The 21,033-nt window shown below is 36.3% G+C and overlaps 1 protein-coding gene across 1 annotated transcript; it reads left to right on the top strand.

Moving 5' to 3' along the window:
* Nucleotides 1–4,110: 4,110 nt before the first annotated feature.
* LOC128233501 (uncharacterized) lies at nt 4,111–11,916 on the top strand. The gene is made up of 12 exons (XM_052947201.1): nt 4,111–4,206; nt 5,953–6,276; nt 6,436–6,483; nt 6,695–6,906; nt 7,359–7,448; nt 8,254–8,413; nt 8,904–9,083; nt 9,282–9,449; nt 9,820–9,945; nt 10,371–10,488; nt 10,932–11,034; nt 11,369–11,916. Exons 2-12 carry the CDS (start codon nt 5,961–5,963, stop codon nt 11,522–11,524), a joined length of 1,677 nt encoding a protein of 558 aa, XP_052803161.1. The 5' UTR covers nt 4,111–4,206; nt 5,953–5,960; the 3' UTR covers nt 11,525–11,916.
* The last annotated feature ends 9,117 nt before the right edge of the window (nt 11,917–21,033 follow it).

The following is a 21,033-nucleotide window of genomic DNA, read 5'->3' as shown; positions in this document are numbered from 1 at the left end:
TTATTTTTAATAAATATACTTATTATCAATCGAATAAATGAATTGAATTGCTTTAACGTGTATTTTGTATACTCTTATAATACTAATTCACTTCCGCACACTTTTGTACCAATGCACTTTGATGGTAAAATGCAAACTATGTACTGATTCATTGAAGACGACCCAAGACGTAGATGAACATCGCATAGTTATGATATTGTTATGTACATCAAGTAATGTTAACAATATAGTTTAAACTGCAACTACAGGGGCATATCCATAACAACCTCGATCTTTCTGGGACCGTATAATACGACTAGTCATTAACATCTGGGCTGGTATTCAATATTGGTCTTTATTGGATGTAAGAACGATTAAGCTAATCAGATTACTTGTTAATATCAACTGACCAATACAGTGAATGAAATCAATAATGTATGGCCATGTATGTACGAAAATAACTTGAGCTGTATATTGAATACAACCCCGGGTCAGGTATAAGGGATAGAATACTTCAATGGGCACTACAGGGACAAACCCAGTAGCCAAACAATTGACGGACACCCGGTTGAGAGCCTACATACAGAGGGACACATAGCGTCACAAAACAACAGTCACATTCATCAAAATATATGTATTAGTATGTGTTTGGGTAACCGCCTAGAGCAGGGTTTCACTAAGAGTTCATACCAGTTTTTGAGTACGCAACCTCACTTAATCTCACAACTGTATTAATGAAAATTTTGAAACTTGGTACACTTGTAGAAAATATTAATATGATTAAAAATTCAAGATGGCCGCCATGACCGTAATTATGTTAATATATAGGTGTGGTATTAACTGTGACCTTAATGAATGCATTGTTTAGTGATGCTTAATGATATTAAGATGTTGAAAGTGACCTATTTCAAATTTCACACAAATATTCCTCAAACACAAGATTTATGTTTCCCTGGCAACCATAATTTCCCTAAAAAAATATGTACCGATTTCAAGAGTCAAGAACCCTAAAAAGTTTCTTATAAGTTGGTGCTTATTACAAAGCATTTAATGTGTTACAGTATTGCAGAAGTTGTAAACTTTATTTCGTACGTGTAATCATTATTTAATGAGGACCAAGAAATCTAAAATGGCATTCAAGATGACCGCCATAACTATCTAATCGAGTATTTTCTTTCTCAAGATATGTTACACATTTAAATAAATAGAGACATATATGTCAGTGTATATTGCTTATGTTGCCAATGTACCTTAAATTAACATGCTGCATTTACTACCTCAAGGTCAATGCAATTTCAAGGTTAAAATACAAAACTGCACCCAACAAATGCTACTTCTGTATTTTTTTGTTTTACACTAATACAGATTTGTTTGTATCCAATATAGGGTGACATATATCTTTACATCAGCTTACCTTTTATTGAATCTTCAACATGATGAAGTAAACTACCCTGTTATGGTTAGGGTAAAGACTCTCTCAGGATAGATCCAAAATGTCCGCTAAATCCAATATGGCCACCACATGGCATTGAATACTAGTTTAAGTGATAGAGCTGCACGTGTATTTGGTTGCTTTTGAATGGACTTTTTGGTTGCCCAAATGTGTAGTATTTGGCACTGAAAATATTTAATGCCAGCTGCATATGAGCTTGTTTGGTTTTAAATGGGCATTTTCGGTGCCAAAATGTGGTCAATTTAGCACTGAGTAGGCTTAATGAGAGATACATATGGGTGTGTTTAGCTCTGAACGTGCTTTATTGTAGTCATACTGAAAATGACAGGGAACTAAACTGGCTTCAGTTTAGACCATCTGAGGTTTGTTTATCTATGAATATGTTTGACTGTAGCCAGAAAATGAATTGTTAGATTCTGGAAGGGGTTTGTGTGTGTGTGGTAAGGGATGCCGATTTTGTGTTTCCTTGGCACACGATGGACTTGAATGAAGCTGCATTTGTGATAATTTTAAACTGAGTTGAATGTAGAAAAGCCCTACGGTGGTGTGTTTGGCAGTAGAGAAACTTCATTGCAGCTGAATTTGTATTTACAGGGAACTGAATTGACCTGATTTCTTTACAATAAATGGTCTCAAGTATTACAAAACTACTTTCAATTGGGCACTTAATAGAGCTTCATAGAACCCCTTTATTGTTTGTTTGGCACGAAAGGTTTTTTGAACACACAGTGGACTTGAGAACAGTCTGCCTGTGGTGAATGTATGGTAGATATGGGTTGACTGCCCATCTGGGGCTTCTTTGATAATGAGTCGGCTTGACATAACCAAAATAGGATATAGAGCCCTGCTGGACACCTAGTGTGTCTACAAGAGACAATTTGAAATAGTGCCCTTATGAGGTTTGAGGATTTCAGTGGACCTATAGAAACACGTTTTGGCTTTCTAAATATTGTTTCCACCTGGGAAAAATGGTTGTTTGGTACTAGAATATTAACACATTAGGTTCTAAAAACACAAGTTGGGGTTAAAAGGTAATACTTCCGGTTGAATGGGCTTACATGAAATTCACCAACATATTTTATACATTGTGTATGTAGCTTGTTGCGCTAAAGTAGAGTCATTGTATAGTTGACTTTTAATATGGGAAGAGAGATGGACTATGATTAAAACTGTTTTGAGATTTTATTAATGTTATTATTTTTTTTCAAATAAAACGAGGATATAAGTAACAGCGCTGTCGATATTTGCCATATTTGCATTTTGATATATAAATGATTTGGACCTTGATTCTGAAATGTAGTTATATCATGCATTCATTATGATATGTTGCGTTTTATTGCAACACGTAAAAATGTGCACCTCGGCTAATTTCTGCACTTGTGTATATGGTATTTGATAACATTGTTTTTTTGTAATAAAATGCCAATAGTATGTGTTGAAAAGAACATTAGACATATTGTTTCAGCTAATATTATTCAAGGAAGATATCGATATCTGTATTAATTATAACTCTGATTCACTTAGCGATATTATGTTGCAGTATTTTAAGAGGAATACAAAATGTAATCCTGTCAGAAAACATTTAAACTGCACGTATTCATTTTTTCTTCCCTCCTAGTGTTTGAACTTCCTGAAGTATCAGCTGAAATAGGAGTGTGATAGCTTGTACAATTTAATGTATTTGCACACCATTTTGATAGCATGTGGGTCGCATAGAAAGTCCAAATAGATAAATAAATATATATATATTTATTGTATAATATGTCTAAAAAGTATTTCGGAAATGAGGCAGTTGAAATTGTGTCCCAACACTGTGCGCGCTGACGTTTGATTTAGAAGTGACAGTGGGCGAAAAATTAAAGACAGTGAAAAATATCAATATGTTATTACACTGTTTGAATCAGTGAAACAATTTCACTGATAAATCTCTAAAAATCCCAGAAAGCATATAATAAAACAAATATTAATTTATGACAGTTCCTATTTATAATATTAAGGGTGATGGCGGCCATCTTGGATTTTGGCCTCCATTTTGGACGAAATTTAGGTGGGTCCTCAGCTTTTTTACCTTACATGCATATGTGTCAACGGGCAAAATTTCATAATTTTAACCAAAAGTGCACAATTTGGTAAAATTTTGTCAATATATGATTTGACTGTATATGAACACACGGCGAAACAAAAAACAGATGTCAAAATTGCTAATATTTTAGGTTGTGGTTACAGTAAATGAATGCCATGTTCCATTTTTTACCTTTTAGAACAAGTGCCGTTTTGTTGAACAAATTATGTTTTGCGGTATTACCTACTAAAATATATCTTCAGATTTTGAATTGAATTTATATTTTACTACAACGAAATGCAATCATAGAATTCCGATGATTTCATACGAACAATCACACAGAAAACCTACAAGAATCATTATATAGTTAAAGAAGTACAGTTTAACAATAAAACTCCTTCTCGCCTAGTAAAACAAATGACACAGACATGGGTCCCAGGCATCAAGTGCATAACTTGCAAACATTCATTGCGACTGAAAACTCAAAATCAAAATCGGACGACCCTTTGCATGGGTATGTACTAAGGGTAATTTATCAGGCGAGGGTTAACTCGTTCTGAAGGTTTGCTGCCTATAAAAAGGTGCCCTCACTTATCTCCAGTGCTAGTATCTTTGGGGGTATTAAGAGTGGTTGGTCTTACCCTGCAGTGTTGGACAGGTCTCTATCTTCTGGAACAGTAGGACATCCATTTGTTTGATCATACGACTGCAGGTGCGTTGCGTGATATTTTTTATTATAATTGTATTTTCATTTCTACCAAATTGTTTATGCACTTCAAGGTTGCGGGTAAATAATATTAAATGATAGTTTAAATGTTCTTACCAAATTGATCAAGGAAATAGATGTTCATCTTCAATCATTTACACGCTTTGCATTATTCACACTTTACTGGTGGTCATCAGCAAGGGGGGGGGGGGGTATGATTTAAGAGTATTCATAATTTCAAATTAATATAGATACACTTATTACTGAATAATTAGAATGTGTATTCGTTTAATCGCTGCTTAATCAAAGTTGAATATTAGTACTTGTCTGTATAACTTAGTATGCTCCTAAAGTAAATTATAATCAAATATTCGGAAAGCGGAAGCTGAAGAAAAGTAAGTTGTTTTTTCCAAAAACGCATTCGAAATACAGTAAATATTACTAAGCATCTGCACACAAATGCCTGCTCTGATTTCAATGACATTTCGTCATTTGCATTTAAACATTTGAATGAAAGATATTTCACTTTTTGGGAGGCTCAGGTCGAAACGAGGACTAAAAAGAATACGATAACTACACTGAGTGCACATTTTGCAGAATTCTGCAGTCTAGTGAATGAAATATCTGGCGGGTTAGGACGGCACACTTTGTGTGGTTTGACCCATATCTTTAAGTGTTACCTCTCTTCAAAAGGAAATCTTACTCCAAACATAGATAGACAGTTGAGGTTATCTGACAAACTCTAAACTCAGTCATAAATCTACATCGGCATTCTCTCGTTAGCTGGTAACAGCGGACCAACAACGGAATCTAGACATACGCTACTTGATGAAGTTGGTCAGACTGCAAACATACGGTCTGGTTATGTGAAAGCCTAGATTGTTTCTGCTGAATGTGCGGTTTAATCTTTGAAGTTGGAAAAAGGGCACCTTGATCTCATGATACAGTTAAAGAAGCACAATTAAGGTTGATGTAAAAAAGCGAACGACCCTTACTGAATGATAGATAACGTTAAATGTTGTAGCTGTTTTTGGTACTTGACACTTAAACGTCTTCTGTATTTATTTACCATAGACATAGTTTTGTAGCGGGTTTGTATATTATTATTATTATTATTATTATTATTATTATTATTATTATTATTATTATTATTATTTAGTAGTAGTAGTAGTAGTAGTAGTAGTAGTAGTAGTAGTTGTTGTTGTTGTTGTTGTTGTTGTTGTTGTTGTTGTTGTTGTTGTTGTTGTTGTTGTTGTTGTTGTTGTAGTAGTAGTAGTAGTAGTAGTAGTAGTAGTAGTAGTAGTAGTAGTAGTAGTAGTAGTAGTAGTAGTAGTAGTAGTAGTAGAAGTAATTATCATTATTATTATTATTATTATTTTTAGTTAATGTGTATTGTGATCAAGGATGTTATCAATACTTATTTCTGTTTGTCTGTCTGTCAAATGTTTTTGTTTTCTATTTCAATTTTGATGTATTATCATGATATATTATTTAACAAAGTACATCTTACATAAAGTTATTACAGTTTGTATATTTGTTCTCTATTTCAACTGAAATCGGGCGTGAAATGACAGCCGTTTGAGGCCAAAAAGCGTCTTAGTTAATATATTCTTTGTCTATGCGCATAAAACCTTTTGAAATAATAGTATGGGATCAACAGGCATTCGAATTGCTCATATCTGTGTATCGAATATGGCTTAAATCTTTTTGTAAACGTCATTAGTATCTTTTGTGTTATTCTGTGAATTCCAGTCATCACAATGTGGTCAACAATTTTCTGCGCATGCGCGTGGATTGCCGTTAGTCAGGCAGCCACATTACCGGAAGCGCTCCACTACATCGGGGTCGGCTACAATATGTTGAAAGGAAATCCCGACGGGGACTTTTGGGCAAGAGGCGGTGACGACCCAGGCCTCCTCAGCACCCGGAAAGTACTCTCGCTCTCCAGTAACACAGATGTTCCAGCGGAAATCGTCTACGAGCACCACGATCAGTGTCGCCAGGCGCACGAATTCGCTTTCTTTTACGACCCACAGTCCTATCAGAATAAACTCATGGAAAGAGTACAGTCTTCAGGTAACTACAAACAAATTGTTAATTTTAATACTTTCAATCATTTCCTTTATGCTATGTTCGCTCATATCCTTATATCCTTCGAATTGTATTTAGCAACATAAGAAAAAGACTTGTTTCAATAAATAATATTTACTTCAATATATTAAATTTCATTTTCAGGAACAAACAATGATGCGCTGAAGGCTGTTGCGTTCACACAAAGTGCTGGCAAGTACACTCTTTTACATTTAGGTTCATGAATGTCAAGAGAACATCAACATCTCGTTTTGCACATTTGTATCTTGTTTTCTTTAATGCAATACCTTGAACATTGGCAATAAATTACCTTTACGAGCATTTATTGATTGAGTGGCGGAGGTCTTGTTTTGTGTTGTTGTTTTTTATTATCTCAGGATGCAAAATAAATCCCTTCTTCCAGGTTTCAAAGCTGTCGAACAACAGACCAGGCGCGACTTCTACGTGTTCCAGGATGATCAGACCACCTGCACATCCGGTGCCGCGCGCTACAAGCTTTCGCTGGCACAGGGTAGCCATTACCGCCTCACGGACGAGTTCGCCGCTGCCGTCTGCTCACTTCCGCTCCAGTACAACCCTCAAGCATATAAGGCCTTCCTGGACACGTGGGGCACGGTAAATACATACCCTTTAATTTCCATATATTTATTGTTTAAGCTCGTTTCTATTCTTATTAAAAAAAATCAAATGTGTTGCAATCATGCAAAACCTCATCCTTTGCCATAACTCAAATCTCGTTTATGAGATTGCCATGAAACTTTGTACACATGTTACCAGTTAAAACACATATCTGTAAAAATGGCCACAACTCTTGCTCTAATGAATGTGGTGTTATGCGCAGTTCATGGTTTAGCTTAGGGTCAAACTGTCATGTCTTCTGTCGTATATTTCGTTCAGAAATTGCTATTTTTGTACTGTATCAGTCATTTATTATGTACTTGTTTGATACTTGTGACAACTGATTCCCTAAAAATCAGGTTCAATTGTGGAGTGACATTATCTTAACAATCATATACAGATATAAAACACTCCTTTTAACTTTTCTTGATTGTTTGTTCGCTTTCCAGCATGTTACGTCTGCGGTGGAAACTGGCAGCAAGGTCATTAAACGTTACGTCTCCCCGGTGAAAACGTTTGTTGAATCCGTAATGGTAAACGTAAGTGTCATGTCGTTTAAACAATGCGTAACTCTGAAATAGGGACAGTATTAATCGAACGAATGAAACTTAAACAGAGCTGAAAACTGAAGTTGTGTGAAAGGACTGCCCCCGGATCTTCTTATTTTTATTTTAAGAGCCCACACAAGGTAATATCTTGGGCCTTGGTTTGATACTCAGAATCTTAATTTCCACTTTAAACAAGTACAAGATACAAGATACAAGAATCTTTATTTAGAGTCGGGTGTATATGATTACAAGAAACATTACCTAAATGAACTATTTTCCGACAGAAGTGAGTTGATGTTGAAAATTACTGTGTATCTCAAATGCCATTGTTTACTCGTCTAAAACCATCATTTGACAATGATAATAAGATATATGATACTGTTTAGATAATAAACAAATCGCATTTCTTAGCCGGAGTTTCAAACTCAGACTCATATTGTTCGAAAAAATGAGCCCAATGGCCTGTTTTCACTAATGCCTTTAATTTCAGCTGTAGACTCAGACTCAGAAAACCTAAATTTCACTTTTGTTGTAAAAATGCTATTTTCGAAGCAACGATGGTAAAAAGTGATGTATAAAAATAATAAGATCTACAGTCAGGCACATATCTTTTGTCAAACTTAGTGATAGTATTCAGTTTCATGAGCATTAGTCTGAGTCTAAAACAGACCAAGAATTATTAACATTATACAAATTCAACACACACTAGACACTTCTTGGAGAATCGGTTAATATCTAGGAATAAATAAAGAACGGAAATATGAAAAAATGACCATTATAAATGACGTCATTCCAGTCTTCCCGTGACGTCTCAATTGGTGGAGCTTACATGAACCACGCCTCCTCTCTCGTTGTTGACGTACCTGCTTTCCGTTACCGCCAGCAGTATCGCAACGTTGTCGGCGTGCTGGAGGACACCCTCAGCCTTGGCAGTGAGGCCAACCCGGAACCCATCGGTTGGTTGTTTATGTGTTGTACAATGCAATACGTCTAGGAGGTTGAACACTCTTTTTAATGATTTCTCGATTAGGTATAAGATGAAAAACCTTCACACATGAAAAGTTAAATTTAATGACCCTTTTAGTATATATATTTTCTTCCGTAGTCAAAGACACTCAGCCTTAATGTCTATGGACCCATAATAATTCTCCGACCCCTAAATCCCATGTTGAAGTATCACCATTTGAAGTTTCGTTCGCATTTATGGAGTGTTTCTAGAGTTTTGTAACATGAACCTCCATTTCCGGGCGATAAGGGTTTCCTAAGCAAAACTACCATGACCAAGTTTCCCAAAGAAATTAACTAATCAAGTACCAAGCGTTTGGCTATATGACTGTCTAATCGGACTATAGGAGTCAAGCTTGAAATCATGTTCACGTCATAGATTTGCATGAAACGAGCGTCATGTCATAAAGCGCATCTCTGTTTTTCTCTCAACCCTCCCAGGCTACTCAATGGTGGTGATTAGCGACATGCTGGACTCCTCCCACTGGCAGTCAATTGATGACCTCAAGAACCGCGGCCTTTGCCCGCCCAGCACCGAAGCCGCCCTGACGTACTTCCGCACAAACCTCGAGAAGGCCATCAACGAGTACGCCGGTGCTCTCGGCGCCGTCCCACCAATCTGTAAGTGTTTAATGAATACATGGGGTTATTAACCGTATAAGAATGATTTTTATCTGATAGCTACTAAATAAGACCCCGCGAACTTTATCATTCCTGTGAAACCAGTATCAACGATAGCAGCTAAATTACAGCTTGACAATGGCGACGACGACTGTAAAAACAACAATGATGACATGGAAGGTTATGATTATTTTCTAGCGACACCCCTTGCTATCCCGGTGACCTGGCCCCAGGGCACGTACTCATTCGCTAAGCCCAAGAGCGGGTGCCCGGCCGGGGACTTTACGTGGTACGAAGGTTGGCGGCTCCAGGACACCGAGACCCAGTCGCCCGACAACGCTTGGTCCGTCAACAACCATTTCGCAGGTAGGAACGTTCTTAACATCGAAATGTAATACACACACTGGTTGTTGGTCAATGAACCGTGTAAGAAAGACACATAGTACACATTTTTGTAATGGACTTCTTGCGACACTGTTCTTGAATCATCGTATTACGGATTCTTACACCCTTGCTTCAGTTTGTTATAAGCACTTAATAACTTATTTCTATAACAAAAATGTTGTTTAATAAGCAGATGAAAAAAGCAGCGACCAAATAAAAGTGTCTACAATACATCGTTACGCCTAGACTTTTACTTATAGGGTTAAGGTGATCCATCAGAAATAGAAATAGAAATCCATAGCGTCAAAATCGAAATAATAGGAATAGGTTTTAACTATATTTGTACTCATAGGGAAACTTGCGGCCGGCGAGATGCAGCTGGAGTTCTGTACCAAGGGCGAGGCTGAGCCCACCGACTTTGACCGCAACTGGCCCGCTGGAGACTACTGCATCTTCAAATACGGAGCATGCCCCGCTGGTAAAGGAAATCAAATATTTATGTAGTATGTTTGTAGCTCAAGTGATTTTAATATGTTGGTAGCACAAGTTGCCTTTACAATGGGCGAGTCCATTAACTCCGACTTGATGGTGACAATTGCAACTTCAAATACGCACCATGACATCATGATCAATGGTAGTTGGCAACACATTAACGAATGGTTAGTCAGTGATTCATAACAGTCATGGTAGAAAAATGGTTGAACAGCAGCAGCAGCAGTTGGAGAACCAAGTATGCAATGTATCCCAATCGACGAAAGACACATTTCCATTCTCTCGCGCTTTTGCGAACCGAGTACATTTTCCCAGTCTAAGCAAGTGCAATAAATGAAGTTTAATATGTGGGTGTAGTAAAAAAAAAACGTTTTGTAAACTATTTTGTGAAATATATGATTAACATTTAAGGCTTCGATGAGGGTTACGTGTTGTGGGACGATGAAGACAGCATGAACAGGAACGACTGGCAGGGTGTGCTTCCCGACGGCACCTATGATGAAGATACACTCCAGAGGTACTGCTGCAGGTAATAAGAAATTTCTTATCCACCCTCCCCACGGCCCTTTGTCGAACTCACCTTTTTATGAGCACAATCCGGATATTCACCATGGTCGAAAGAAATTGTGATTATGACGACGACACATTCCAGACTTATTACAGTAGCTGCCCAATCATACACACCTCGTCCTCCTTTCACCCATTTCCTATGCAACCACTTCGAGCCAAATTATATTTCATGAACGACCGACAGGGTTTGCTTCCCAACGGCACCTTTAACAAATGCACCCTCCACATGTACTGATCAGTTAATTCCCCTCTCTCCCCTCACTTCAACCGTACTCCTTGTGTCCCCGTACCTTTCCTATGCCTCCACTTGGACCCTCCCCCAACCGAATATTTTCTGTTAGGATAATTGTTTCTCAGATGTTCCTGTAACTTTTGTGTTGACGTTATATTTCCTAACTCCAGGTCCGATGGAATGCCGACAGAAGCCATCGTTTTGCCGACAGACAAGCCTTTCTACCTGTTCCAGTACACGAGGGACGTCTGTCAGAAAGTCGCAAACATGCATGTAAGTAAAATATGCAAAAATAACAACATTGTGAAAAGCAATAACATTTTCGCAATATCCTTCCACATTATAGATAAATCACTATATATATATATAAAGCGCTGGAATTCGTACTAAATATACTATTATTAGTAAATATAATACTGGATTTCGTTACATTACATTAGACGCAGGGCAATATCGCACGCGTATAGATTTTTGAATGGCTTTTCATAAATGCTCCAAATTAACAATTATTATTTAAAAAGAACTACGGTTGCATTCGTAGTTTGTTTTCCATGAATTATGTGAATGATAGTAATAGAACGGTATTAACACTAATTTGTCCTTCCAGGTTGCCGAGGAATGGCTAAGATGGGACGACGAGGACTTTAAGACACCCAGCGATTCTAAGATCGGCGCCGTCCACCCAGAGATGCAGTTCTGGAACGAGGCTACAGGCGCGAGCGGCAGCGAAATCTACTACTGCTACTACTCACCACAGATATAAGGCTTAGAAGTTTTCTAATTTAGGATAAACTTTTCTCATTTATGTTTGTGCATACATGGTGTTGTTAGGTTGATAGACTTTGCTTTGACGTGAAAATTGTTATAATAATGCCATTTAAGGGTATAACCGCTCCCTGCATGTGTGTCATATTCACTGAACAGGCATCAAAACCGCAGAAGTATACAACACTATTGAATGTATATTGAACTGATGTGAAATTTTAGATCTGATCGCAAGCATTTCTAGGTCAATTGTTCACATGTGGGTAATGAAGCTCTGTGTTTGTATGTACTCTAATCATTCCATATAGAAACCTTGTTATATTTAATCATTGTATCATTCCAAATGTGTGAATTGTATGCCATACGTCTGTAGAGAATAGTGACATAATAAACATACAAACCAAATGACCCCGATTATCTATACCCTATGAGCCGGCAACCACGGTACCTTTCACCGTTATTCTAACACACACCGTTGGGAAAATTGACTGACAAAATCACGTTTTAATGAATACGTATGAGGCAGGGGAGACAACTTTTCCTCGCATATAAAAATTCAATATCCATCAATAACCCTGTATTGTCAGTATGTAGTGCTCTGGCGGACCTTCTTCAAGTTGAGCTTTCTCCGAAATACTTTTTCTACGTGAAGACATTAGTATGAGTGTCTGTGCATATTTCCTCATTGATTCCTTGCCGAACCAAAAAAAAACTGTCTCATGAATGTTCATGATTACGAGATTTTCCTAGCTAAATCGCAATTGGTACAAAACGAAGCATTTGTCTCGTTTTCCACGCGTAGTTTAATGCGATTTTAAAGGCAGCATAGCATAACATACAACATGTATATCTAAGAAGCATAACATACTACATGTATATCTAAGAAGCATAACATACTACATGTATATCTAAAAAGCATAACATACTACATGTATATCTAAGAAGAGCAAAGAGCCTATTGTACGTTTCGCGGCTTACTTGGTACAAGTGCATAAGAATTAAAAATGGATCTAGTTAAAGTGTAAGGGGAAATGGCTGGTTGGTAAAATGTTATAAAAATTCAGCTTGCTAGACAGTATTTCGGAGAGGAGGTCCTCAATTTATCATGTAATCTAAATACTAATGGAATTGATTTCGCTGATATTATCAGAATCAGTAAGGTACAAAGGCATGGTTGCTCCTATGATTAGGTCAATCCCAACCTTCAGGTAACCATCCAAATCTCTGCCCGACCACCGTCCTAACAATATTAACACCTACCACTGTGAAAAATATTAATTGAAAATGCCAAAACGTAACACCTTAACAAACTCTTGCCGAAAAAGGCACAAGCAGTTGTATGTGTTTGACTTTTATGATATATAAATTTGAAACTACATGAATAGATATTAGCTGTTTTTATAAAGTTTGATTTTTTATTCATATACAAAATGCCCGCTGAATTCTTATATTTGAATGCTACATCTTGTCCAGAGGTTGTAGGCAATCCCACTGAAAACATCTTTTATTTCAACGGACACAAAGTATAAAAGATGATTCAGTGAAACACCTTGATATAATTCTTAATTTCTTCTTATTTCTTAAGTAATAAAAGATACTTTAATAATTTACAAGAGGGACCTGTCCAGGTGCAGATCAGCCTTCTAAATTCCATGTAGTTTTGAGAGCAACTAGATTTGTAATGTACGTTTTTAATGTTTAATGTAATGACACAGACATTTATGTCAAGACACAAGTTTTAACGGTATTAAGCCGGTGTTGTCATTACTAATAACAAGCTCCTCCTCATTACTGTTCTTTAATATACACTATATTACAGCTTAATTAAATAAGAGATATTTTTCAATTAATCATTTTACTAAAGCGGCTTCCTTTTACTTAATGTAATCGTTCAGCCAAGTGCACACACAATACTAACGGTATGAACACATAACACACCCATACTGGTGGTCGTGTGTTGCTTCCCTTTGTTAAGGTAACGCTGTTTTGTTAATACACAGTGATATTTCAGAAATACTCGTGGGCAATACAGATGTTTTTTTTATCAGTTTCTTTGGCTTAAATTAGATTCAATTAAAACAAACGTCTCATCTATTGATGTCTTCATCATTATGTTCTAGACGCTCTGAAAAGTCAGATCTTGTGGAACAGTCAATTAATTAAAATAGGGAATGTAATTTGGTGAAATTATCATTATAAGAATAGATCAGTAATTTAGAAGTGTTATTAGTTTTTATGGTGATAGTGTATCTATTATAATTTTGTCAGTCGAGATATGTTTAGTGTCTTATGATTATTTGGAATCATATTTAGAGAAAATAGTCAGTTTGTAAACCGGAAGTTTATTGGTGACCTCCTTAAGATATTGTCAAAATGGGCTCGTCCTTAGGTATAAAATGCGAGATTTTACTGAAAGTAAAGGTGGTATTCAGGGATCACTTCTCAGTCATTGCGATAGTGCAGGGGTTCTAAATTAAACTAGTTTTCTGAAGCAAATACCTGAGACATTAGGGCAGTTAACAAGATACCATTTCAGGGAAGCCTAAATCATTGCGATAGTTATTTTATGTGTGTTAGTATAGTTTACTTGACCGGGTCGCAGTGTTACTTCATGCTGTGTTACAGTTGCATTACTGTTTGGTACAGTTATGATGCGCTTCATAACAAAAAGTGAATGTGAAATGCAGTTAATTATGATATTTGAGAAGACAGTTGAAATACACATAGTTGAGATGGACCCATATAGTTTTACAAGTTGTGCGAAGATGTAGTTTAATTCTGTTGACCGGAAGAATTGTAGAAACGACTCAGAGGACAAGGAAGTCTAGAGGAAAAAATATATATTAGCAGTTTGTTTTTATAAAAGACCGCTCAGAAAAAAAACTGAAGCTGGTTTTCTTGCATTACAAAGGCAATGTAGATTACACAATTGCTGGATGTAATATATAGAAATATAAATTTCTGCTACATATAGCATCTCTCAACGGCGTTCTAGCTTAACAAGGAGACAGTGCAACACTGAGTAGTCCCTGGACAAGAGGTCCTTCTGTAGCACATAAAAAGAAGCATACAGCATGGGAATAACAGTAATGGTATGGCTGATGATATTTTTGACAGCATTTTAAAGGCTCCTATACATCGACTAAATTGGGTTCTTTTTCAATAATTTTAAAAATCGCAATGCACCCTTAAATAAAAAGCTAAGCTATGGACAAAGTATGGCACCATTGTAACACCGCTAAGTCAGGGGCCATAGGAAGTTCTTGTCGTTTCACGGGTCACTCAAGAACCAAAGGTAACAACTTTAGAGCGAAGCGTATATTTGAATCGTTAGCCTAGTAGATCAAATATTTAAGAGGCGTTTCAGTGTGTCAAGGGATAAAAGTCTAGTATTGCATTGAATGTCATCATAACAACTGCTTAACAATAACAGAATAACGAGTTTTAGGAGTTCATGTGAGATTGTTTTGGTGATTTGTAAGCCTCGAAAGTTTAGTCCAACGTACACATTTTATCAAGGGACATGACTGTGGTTTACATGAGTAAGACAAGGACCAAAACTATGTTCTGTTGAATGAGACAAGGGTCATAACGCTGGTCCTCAAGAGTGAGTCAAGGGTCATAACGCAAGCCTCAAGAATAAGTCAATAGTCGTAACTCTGGTCCACAAGAGTGAGTCAAGGTTCATAACTCTGGCCCTAAAGAATGAGTCAATGGCCATAAATCTGGTCCACATGAGTTAGACAAGGGCCATAACGCAAATTCTCAAGAGTGAGTCAAGGGCCATAGCTCTGGTCCACAAGAATACTTCGAGGGTCATAACTCAAGTCCTCAAGAGTAAGTCAATGGTCATTACTATGGACCACAAGAGTGAGACAAGTGTCATGACTCTGGTCCACAAGAGTGAGACAAGGGTCATAACTCTGGTCCTCAAGAGTGAGTCAAGGGTCATAACTTTTATCCCCAAGAGTAAGTCAATGGTCATAACTCTTGTCCACAAGAGTGAGTCAAGGGTCATAACTCTGATCCTCAAGAGTGATTCAAGGGTCATAACTCTGGTCCACAAAAGTGAGACAAGGGTCATAACTCTGGTCCACAAGAGTGAGTCAAGGGCCATAGCTCTGGTCCACAAGAATACTTCGAGGGTCATAACTCAAGTCCTCAAGAGTAAGTTAATGGTCATTACTATGGACCACAAGAGTGAGACAAGTGTCATGACTCTGGTCCACAAGAGTGAGACAAGGGTCATAACTCTGGTCCTCAAGAGTGAGTCAAGGGTCATAACTTTTATCCCCAAGAGTAAGTCAATGGTCATAACTCTTGTCCACAAGAGTGAGTCAAGGGTCATAACTCTGATCCTCAAGAGTGAGTCAAGGGTCATAACTCTGGTCCACAAAAGTGAGACAAGGGTCATAACTCTGGTCCACAAGAGTGAGTCAAGGGTCATAACTCTGATCCTTAAGAGTGAGTCAAGGGTCATAACTCTGGTCCACAAAAGTGAGACTAGGGTCACAACTCTGATCCCCAAAAGTAAATCAATGGTCATAACTCTGGTCAACAAGAGTGAGTCAAGGGTCATAACTCTGGGCCACAAGAGTGAGACAAGGGTCATAATCCTGGTCCTTAAGAGTGAGTCAAGTGTCATAACTTAAGTGCTCAAGAGTGAGTCAATGGTCATAACGTTGGTCCTCAAGAGTGAGTCAAGTGCCATTACTCAGATCCACATGAGTGAGTCAAGGGCCATAACTTAAGTTCCAAAGAGTGAGTCAAGGGCCATAACTCTGGTCCTTCGATTGAGTCAAGGGCCATTACTCTGGTCCTCAAGAGTGAGTCAAGGGCCATTACTCTGGTCCACAAGAGTGAGTCAAGGGCCATTACTCTGGTCCACAACAGTGAGTCAAGGGCCATTAGTCTGGTACTTAGAGTGAGTCAATGGCCATTACTCTGGTCTTCATGCGTGAGTCAATGGCCATAATGCTGGTCCTCTAGAGTAAGTCAATGGTCATAAATCTGGTCCTCAAGAGTGAGTCAATGGTCATTACTCTGTTCCACAAAAGTGAGTCAAGGGCCATAACTCTGGTCCACAAGAGTGGGTCAAGGGCAATTACTCATGAGTTTAATACGACATTAATTGCTATTGATCACAAATTTACAATCTGAACAACAGTGTTACAAAGGTTAAGTAGTTGAGATCAGAGGGTATATGGATAGCGAGTTCCATAATATTTTAGGTTCCCACCTTTGAACGATCAAAGTGTGAGAGTAAGCATTCATAAACCTCAAGTGGTGCTATTGACGAAGCTTTGTTTAGTACCGTAAAACATGTTCGATGTGTGTTTTACTACTATGCTTTAACTTTATTTTTCACACAAAAGGAATCTGCACAATTTTCGTGCTATTAACCTTTTTGTTACACTTCCCACTAGTAAAGCTGAAACGAATTCGTCACACGAAAAAAACATGAACAAATGAAATAAATGCTATGCGTTAGATTTTAAAGTGAATGTTACACGTACAATAAAGCGTCAGATGGCCATTGATTTAGTAAAACAGGCAGATCTTTACATATAGCAACACAAATATATGCGAAATAGAAAAAAATATAACAGAACAGAACATAATAGAACAAAATAGAATAGAATACAATACAATACAATATAAGACAAATGCATACAATATAATAAAAATATAATATAATAAATTAAACATAAAAGGGAACAAACAGTCATCAGTTACCTTAACATTTTATCTACAGTCTTAAAATTGAAAAGGATTGGGTACTGACACTAACCTTGAGATTGAAGGCCAGTGAGTTGTCAAATTATTGTGCTGAAATTTATTCAAACTAAATGTCTACGCGACCTTGACCTAGTATTAACTATGTTTTGACCATGACCATTAAAGGGACTGTGTCACAGATTGGCACCAAAAAAAGTTTTTTTCTGTAGCGAATCTCAGGACAATTATCTAATAAAATGTGTTACGCTTTGATATCATTATTGTAAAAAAGTACCAAAATGTAAAAAGAAAATTGTGTCGGAGACCGGGTTCGAACCAGTGTCGCCAAAATTGAAGTCCAGCGTCTTACTCACTGAGCTACAAAGGCTTATTCTAATCGGTTGACATAATTAAACTATAGACCTACCTCAGCAATATTACGTGATAACACCGACTTGCCAATCACGCATAAGGAATGAATTCTACCTGGTAGACATACCCAGTTATCTTTTTTAATGGAAAAATACGAAATAACTGCTAAACTTAAATAAATTGTAAACTATGTGGTACTTCAGTTAGTAAGCTTCAATGCATTGTACACATCGATTCCAAGTTTATGTCAGTTTTCGACAATTTTCTTTTTTTTTCGCTATTTTATCATACGTGAGACAGTCTCTTTAAGCGTATACGAGCAAATAAATGTGATGATCTACACGTTTCACTATATTATTATATGATAGATATGTAAAAATGAATTTCATAAGCTAAGAATTTGCCTGAAGGCCTAATTGTACCAATTCATAAAAAAGGAGTATCAAACATCCAAACAGCATAATATGTATTACACTGTTAAGTGTCATTGGAAAATTATTAACAATTATTATTAACAATTTCAATTAATAGTAGGCAGTCAAATTGAACATCAAGGTATCATGTTCTTCTCGAAGCACAGGCAGGTTTGAGGGCTAAGATGGGAACCACTGACAATATATTTACCTTGCATGGACTAATAACTTATTTTATTTACCAAACTAAGCAATTATTATTCACATTTATTGATTTTACAAAAGCATTTGACTATATTGTAAGAATAAACCTTTAGTTTAATATATTTAGACTTTTGGTAATCTTGGTAGACCTTTTAATGTTAAAACGTCAATGAATAACAACATATATATAACAATTAAGATTCAACATGACATGGATGCAATATTCGAAGGTCATCCAGGGTTAAGGCAGGGTAAATGCCTTTTACCAATTTTGTTTTCCATTTATATAAATGATTTACAAGATTTCAATTTATCTGAAAGAGCCAAAGGAGTCGAAACTGGGTTGTTAATTGTTTTCTTACTTACGTACACATATAATAGCTTTTGGCCAATTCTTCGGAGGAACTTCAATATAATATTGATATATTATACGATTACTGCATACAATGGAAGCTTAAGGTCAATATAAATGAAACAAAAGTGTTAATTTTCAGAAAAGGCAGAATATTACAAAGAGCATGAGAGTTTTTATACAATAGTAGCACAATTGAATTCGTTAATAATTAAACTTACTTGGAAATAGTTTTTACAAAAGCCTGTTTTATGAAGGCCTTAAAAACACTAGGAGGTCAAGCACAAAGGCAATTTACACGTTATGGAAATATTTAAATAAATTAAAATAAAACTATTACCTTTGATCATAAAATATAACTGTTTGATAACGTTATTGAGCGAATTTTGCTGTAATTTGTTCGCCGGAACACAAATGCATTAATCGTATCTATAAACTAATGTTAAATTATATTGAAATTCGTCCTTTAAAAACTAAATTGGCTAAACAAGTAAAATTTGCTCCAAGTTCATTGGGATTCTATAATGTTTGGTTAACATAGAGTGGTGGAGATTACCCTCATGATTTGCTATCTTTTAATCAAAGACTAACAGATAACTTTGACCAAAATGTTCATGGTAGACTCAACGATTCTTCTAGGTCTTTGTTTTATAGAAATATTTAAAATTATGACTTGTAAATCATGTAACATTTATAACAAATGACTTTCACTTCCTTTTTGAATGTCAAATGAAATCCAAGCATGTTTAAAACCAGTGAGCTTTTCATGTCAACGAATGTTAATATCGTGAATAACGCTGTATTTGTATATAGAGCTTTTGAAGTAAGAACCCAGGTTACTCTGTAGCTTAAGCATGTTTATAGATGTTATTTTATTGTGCTGAGTGTTTTCTGAAAACATAATAACTTTTTGCATGTCAAAGTCATCCATTAATATATGCCATATTGTGTTTTTAGTAAATGTAAGTTAACCTTTGACTGAATAGCTTTAAATTTTAAAAGAATTTTCTTCAGAACGACTAATGTCATCAAACCAGATGGAGAAGACCCCCGCAACACAATCTTCTCACGATGGGACTTTCTCCTTTGTATAACAACATAATATCGGAAATTATTAAAATGTTTTATTCAAGATAAGTTAATGTAGTAGCGCTAGTAGAGTTGCCATTTGTGATAGTAATATAACTTGCGTTTCTGATAAAGAAAACAAACGACTATGCAGTATGGAAGTTACACTGGACGTCCCGGGCTAGGACATTTCGAAATATGTATAGTAATTGACTATAACTCTCAAAAGTAGATAGGAGTTACCTATCGTTCATAATATGTTTCACACAGATGAAGGATTTGTTGGCGTTTGGCTTACTCATACCATATATATATATATATATATATATATATATATATATATATATATATATATATATATATAATAACTTTAATTCTTATATTCGCACCCCCTTCCCCACACAAACACAGATACACGCAGGCACGCACGCACGTATTTTTACACGCACGCACGCGTTCACATGTGTACGCAAGTCCCTTATCCATTGCAGAATAGACTTCCTCATTGTCTGATAAAATGAATGACCTAGTAGCTTGACTATAGTAAATGCTCTTTAGTATGATATGCTTGCCCGCTGCGTTCTTATCAAAACCTTTCAAAAAGTCAAACGAATATATCACATTTGCGAGTATCATTTTCGTGAATTCTTTACACACATTAGCACTAATTCCTCACATGTGTGAATAAAACGTTTGTGTATAAAATCTGGGTTCAACAAAGCTTCTTTCGGTAGTTTCATTTTATTAGTTTTAGCTTCTTGATAACCATGATATGAATAAACGATGAAACAAATATGGGCTTTTCAAAACTACCGAATGTTTTAGATTCTGGCTTCCGTAGTTGCATGATTAGGCCATGTTCCATTTTTTCGTTTTTATCAAGTGCGGATTTGCAGAAGGAAAGATTGTGTGCGTCATTTTATATGAACTAAAATTTATCTTAAAGATGTTTAATTTAATGTAAATATTACCAAAAACGACATGTAATTGAATACAACAATTTTGATTATTTATTACAAATTCAAACGAAAATCATTATTTAAATAAAAAGCATAAAGCTCCGTTTCCACAAGTCAAACAAATAACATGGACATGTCTAGAGCACCAAGTGAACTCCTTTCAAACAGTGATTACGACAGAAAAAAAACATCAGACGAGCCTTTGCATTGGCATGAACTAAGTGTACTTTATCAGTCAATGGTAAAGTCGTCCTGAACGTATGCTGCATATAAAAAAGTTGCACTTGCTTATCTACCGTGCTTTTATCTTTATGCGTTTTAAGGAGTACGACCCACAGTTAACTCTTTGATCAATCGCATTGAAATCATATCGTGACGTTCACTTCATTATTTTTGTTAAATTCCCATATACTTACAGCGT

Source organism: Mya arenaria, chromosome 5, assembly GCF_026914265.1.
Source record: "Mya arenaria isolate MELC-2E11 chromosome 5, ASM2691426v1".
NCBI classification, from domain to species: domain Eukaryota; kingdom Metazoa; phylum Mollusca; class Bivalvia; order Myida; family Myidae; genus Mya; species Mya arenaria.
This window is presented reverse-complemented; position numbering and strand designations above follow the sequence as displayed.

Bases quoted from the DNA above. Each gene is read 5' to 3' on its own strand.
- LOC128233501 (XM_052947201.1), top strand. From the start codon at position 5,961: ATGTGGTCAACAATTTTCTGCGCATGCGCGTGGATTGCCGTTAGTCAG. The intron at 6,484-6,694 runs GCAAGTACACTC...CCCTTCTTCCAG, and splicing joins TGCGTTCACACAAAGTGCTG to GTTTCAAAGCTGTCGAACAA. The intron at 9,946-10,370 runs GTAAAGGAAATC...TTAACATTTAAG, and splicing joins ATACGGAGCATGCCCCGCTG to GCTTCGATGAGGGTTACGTG.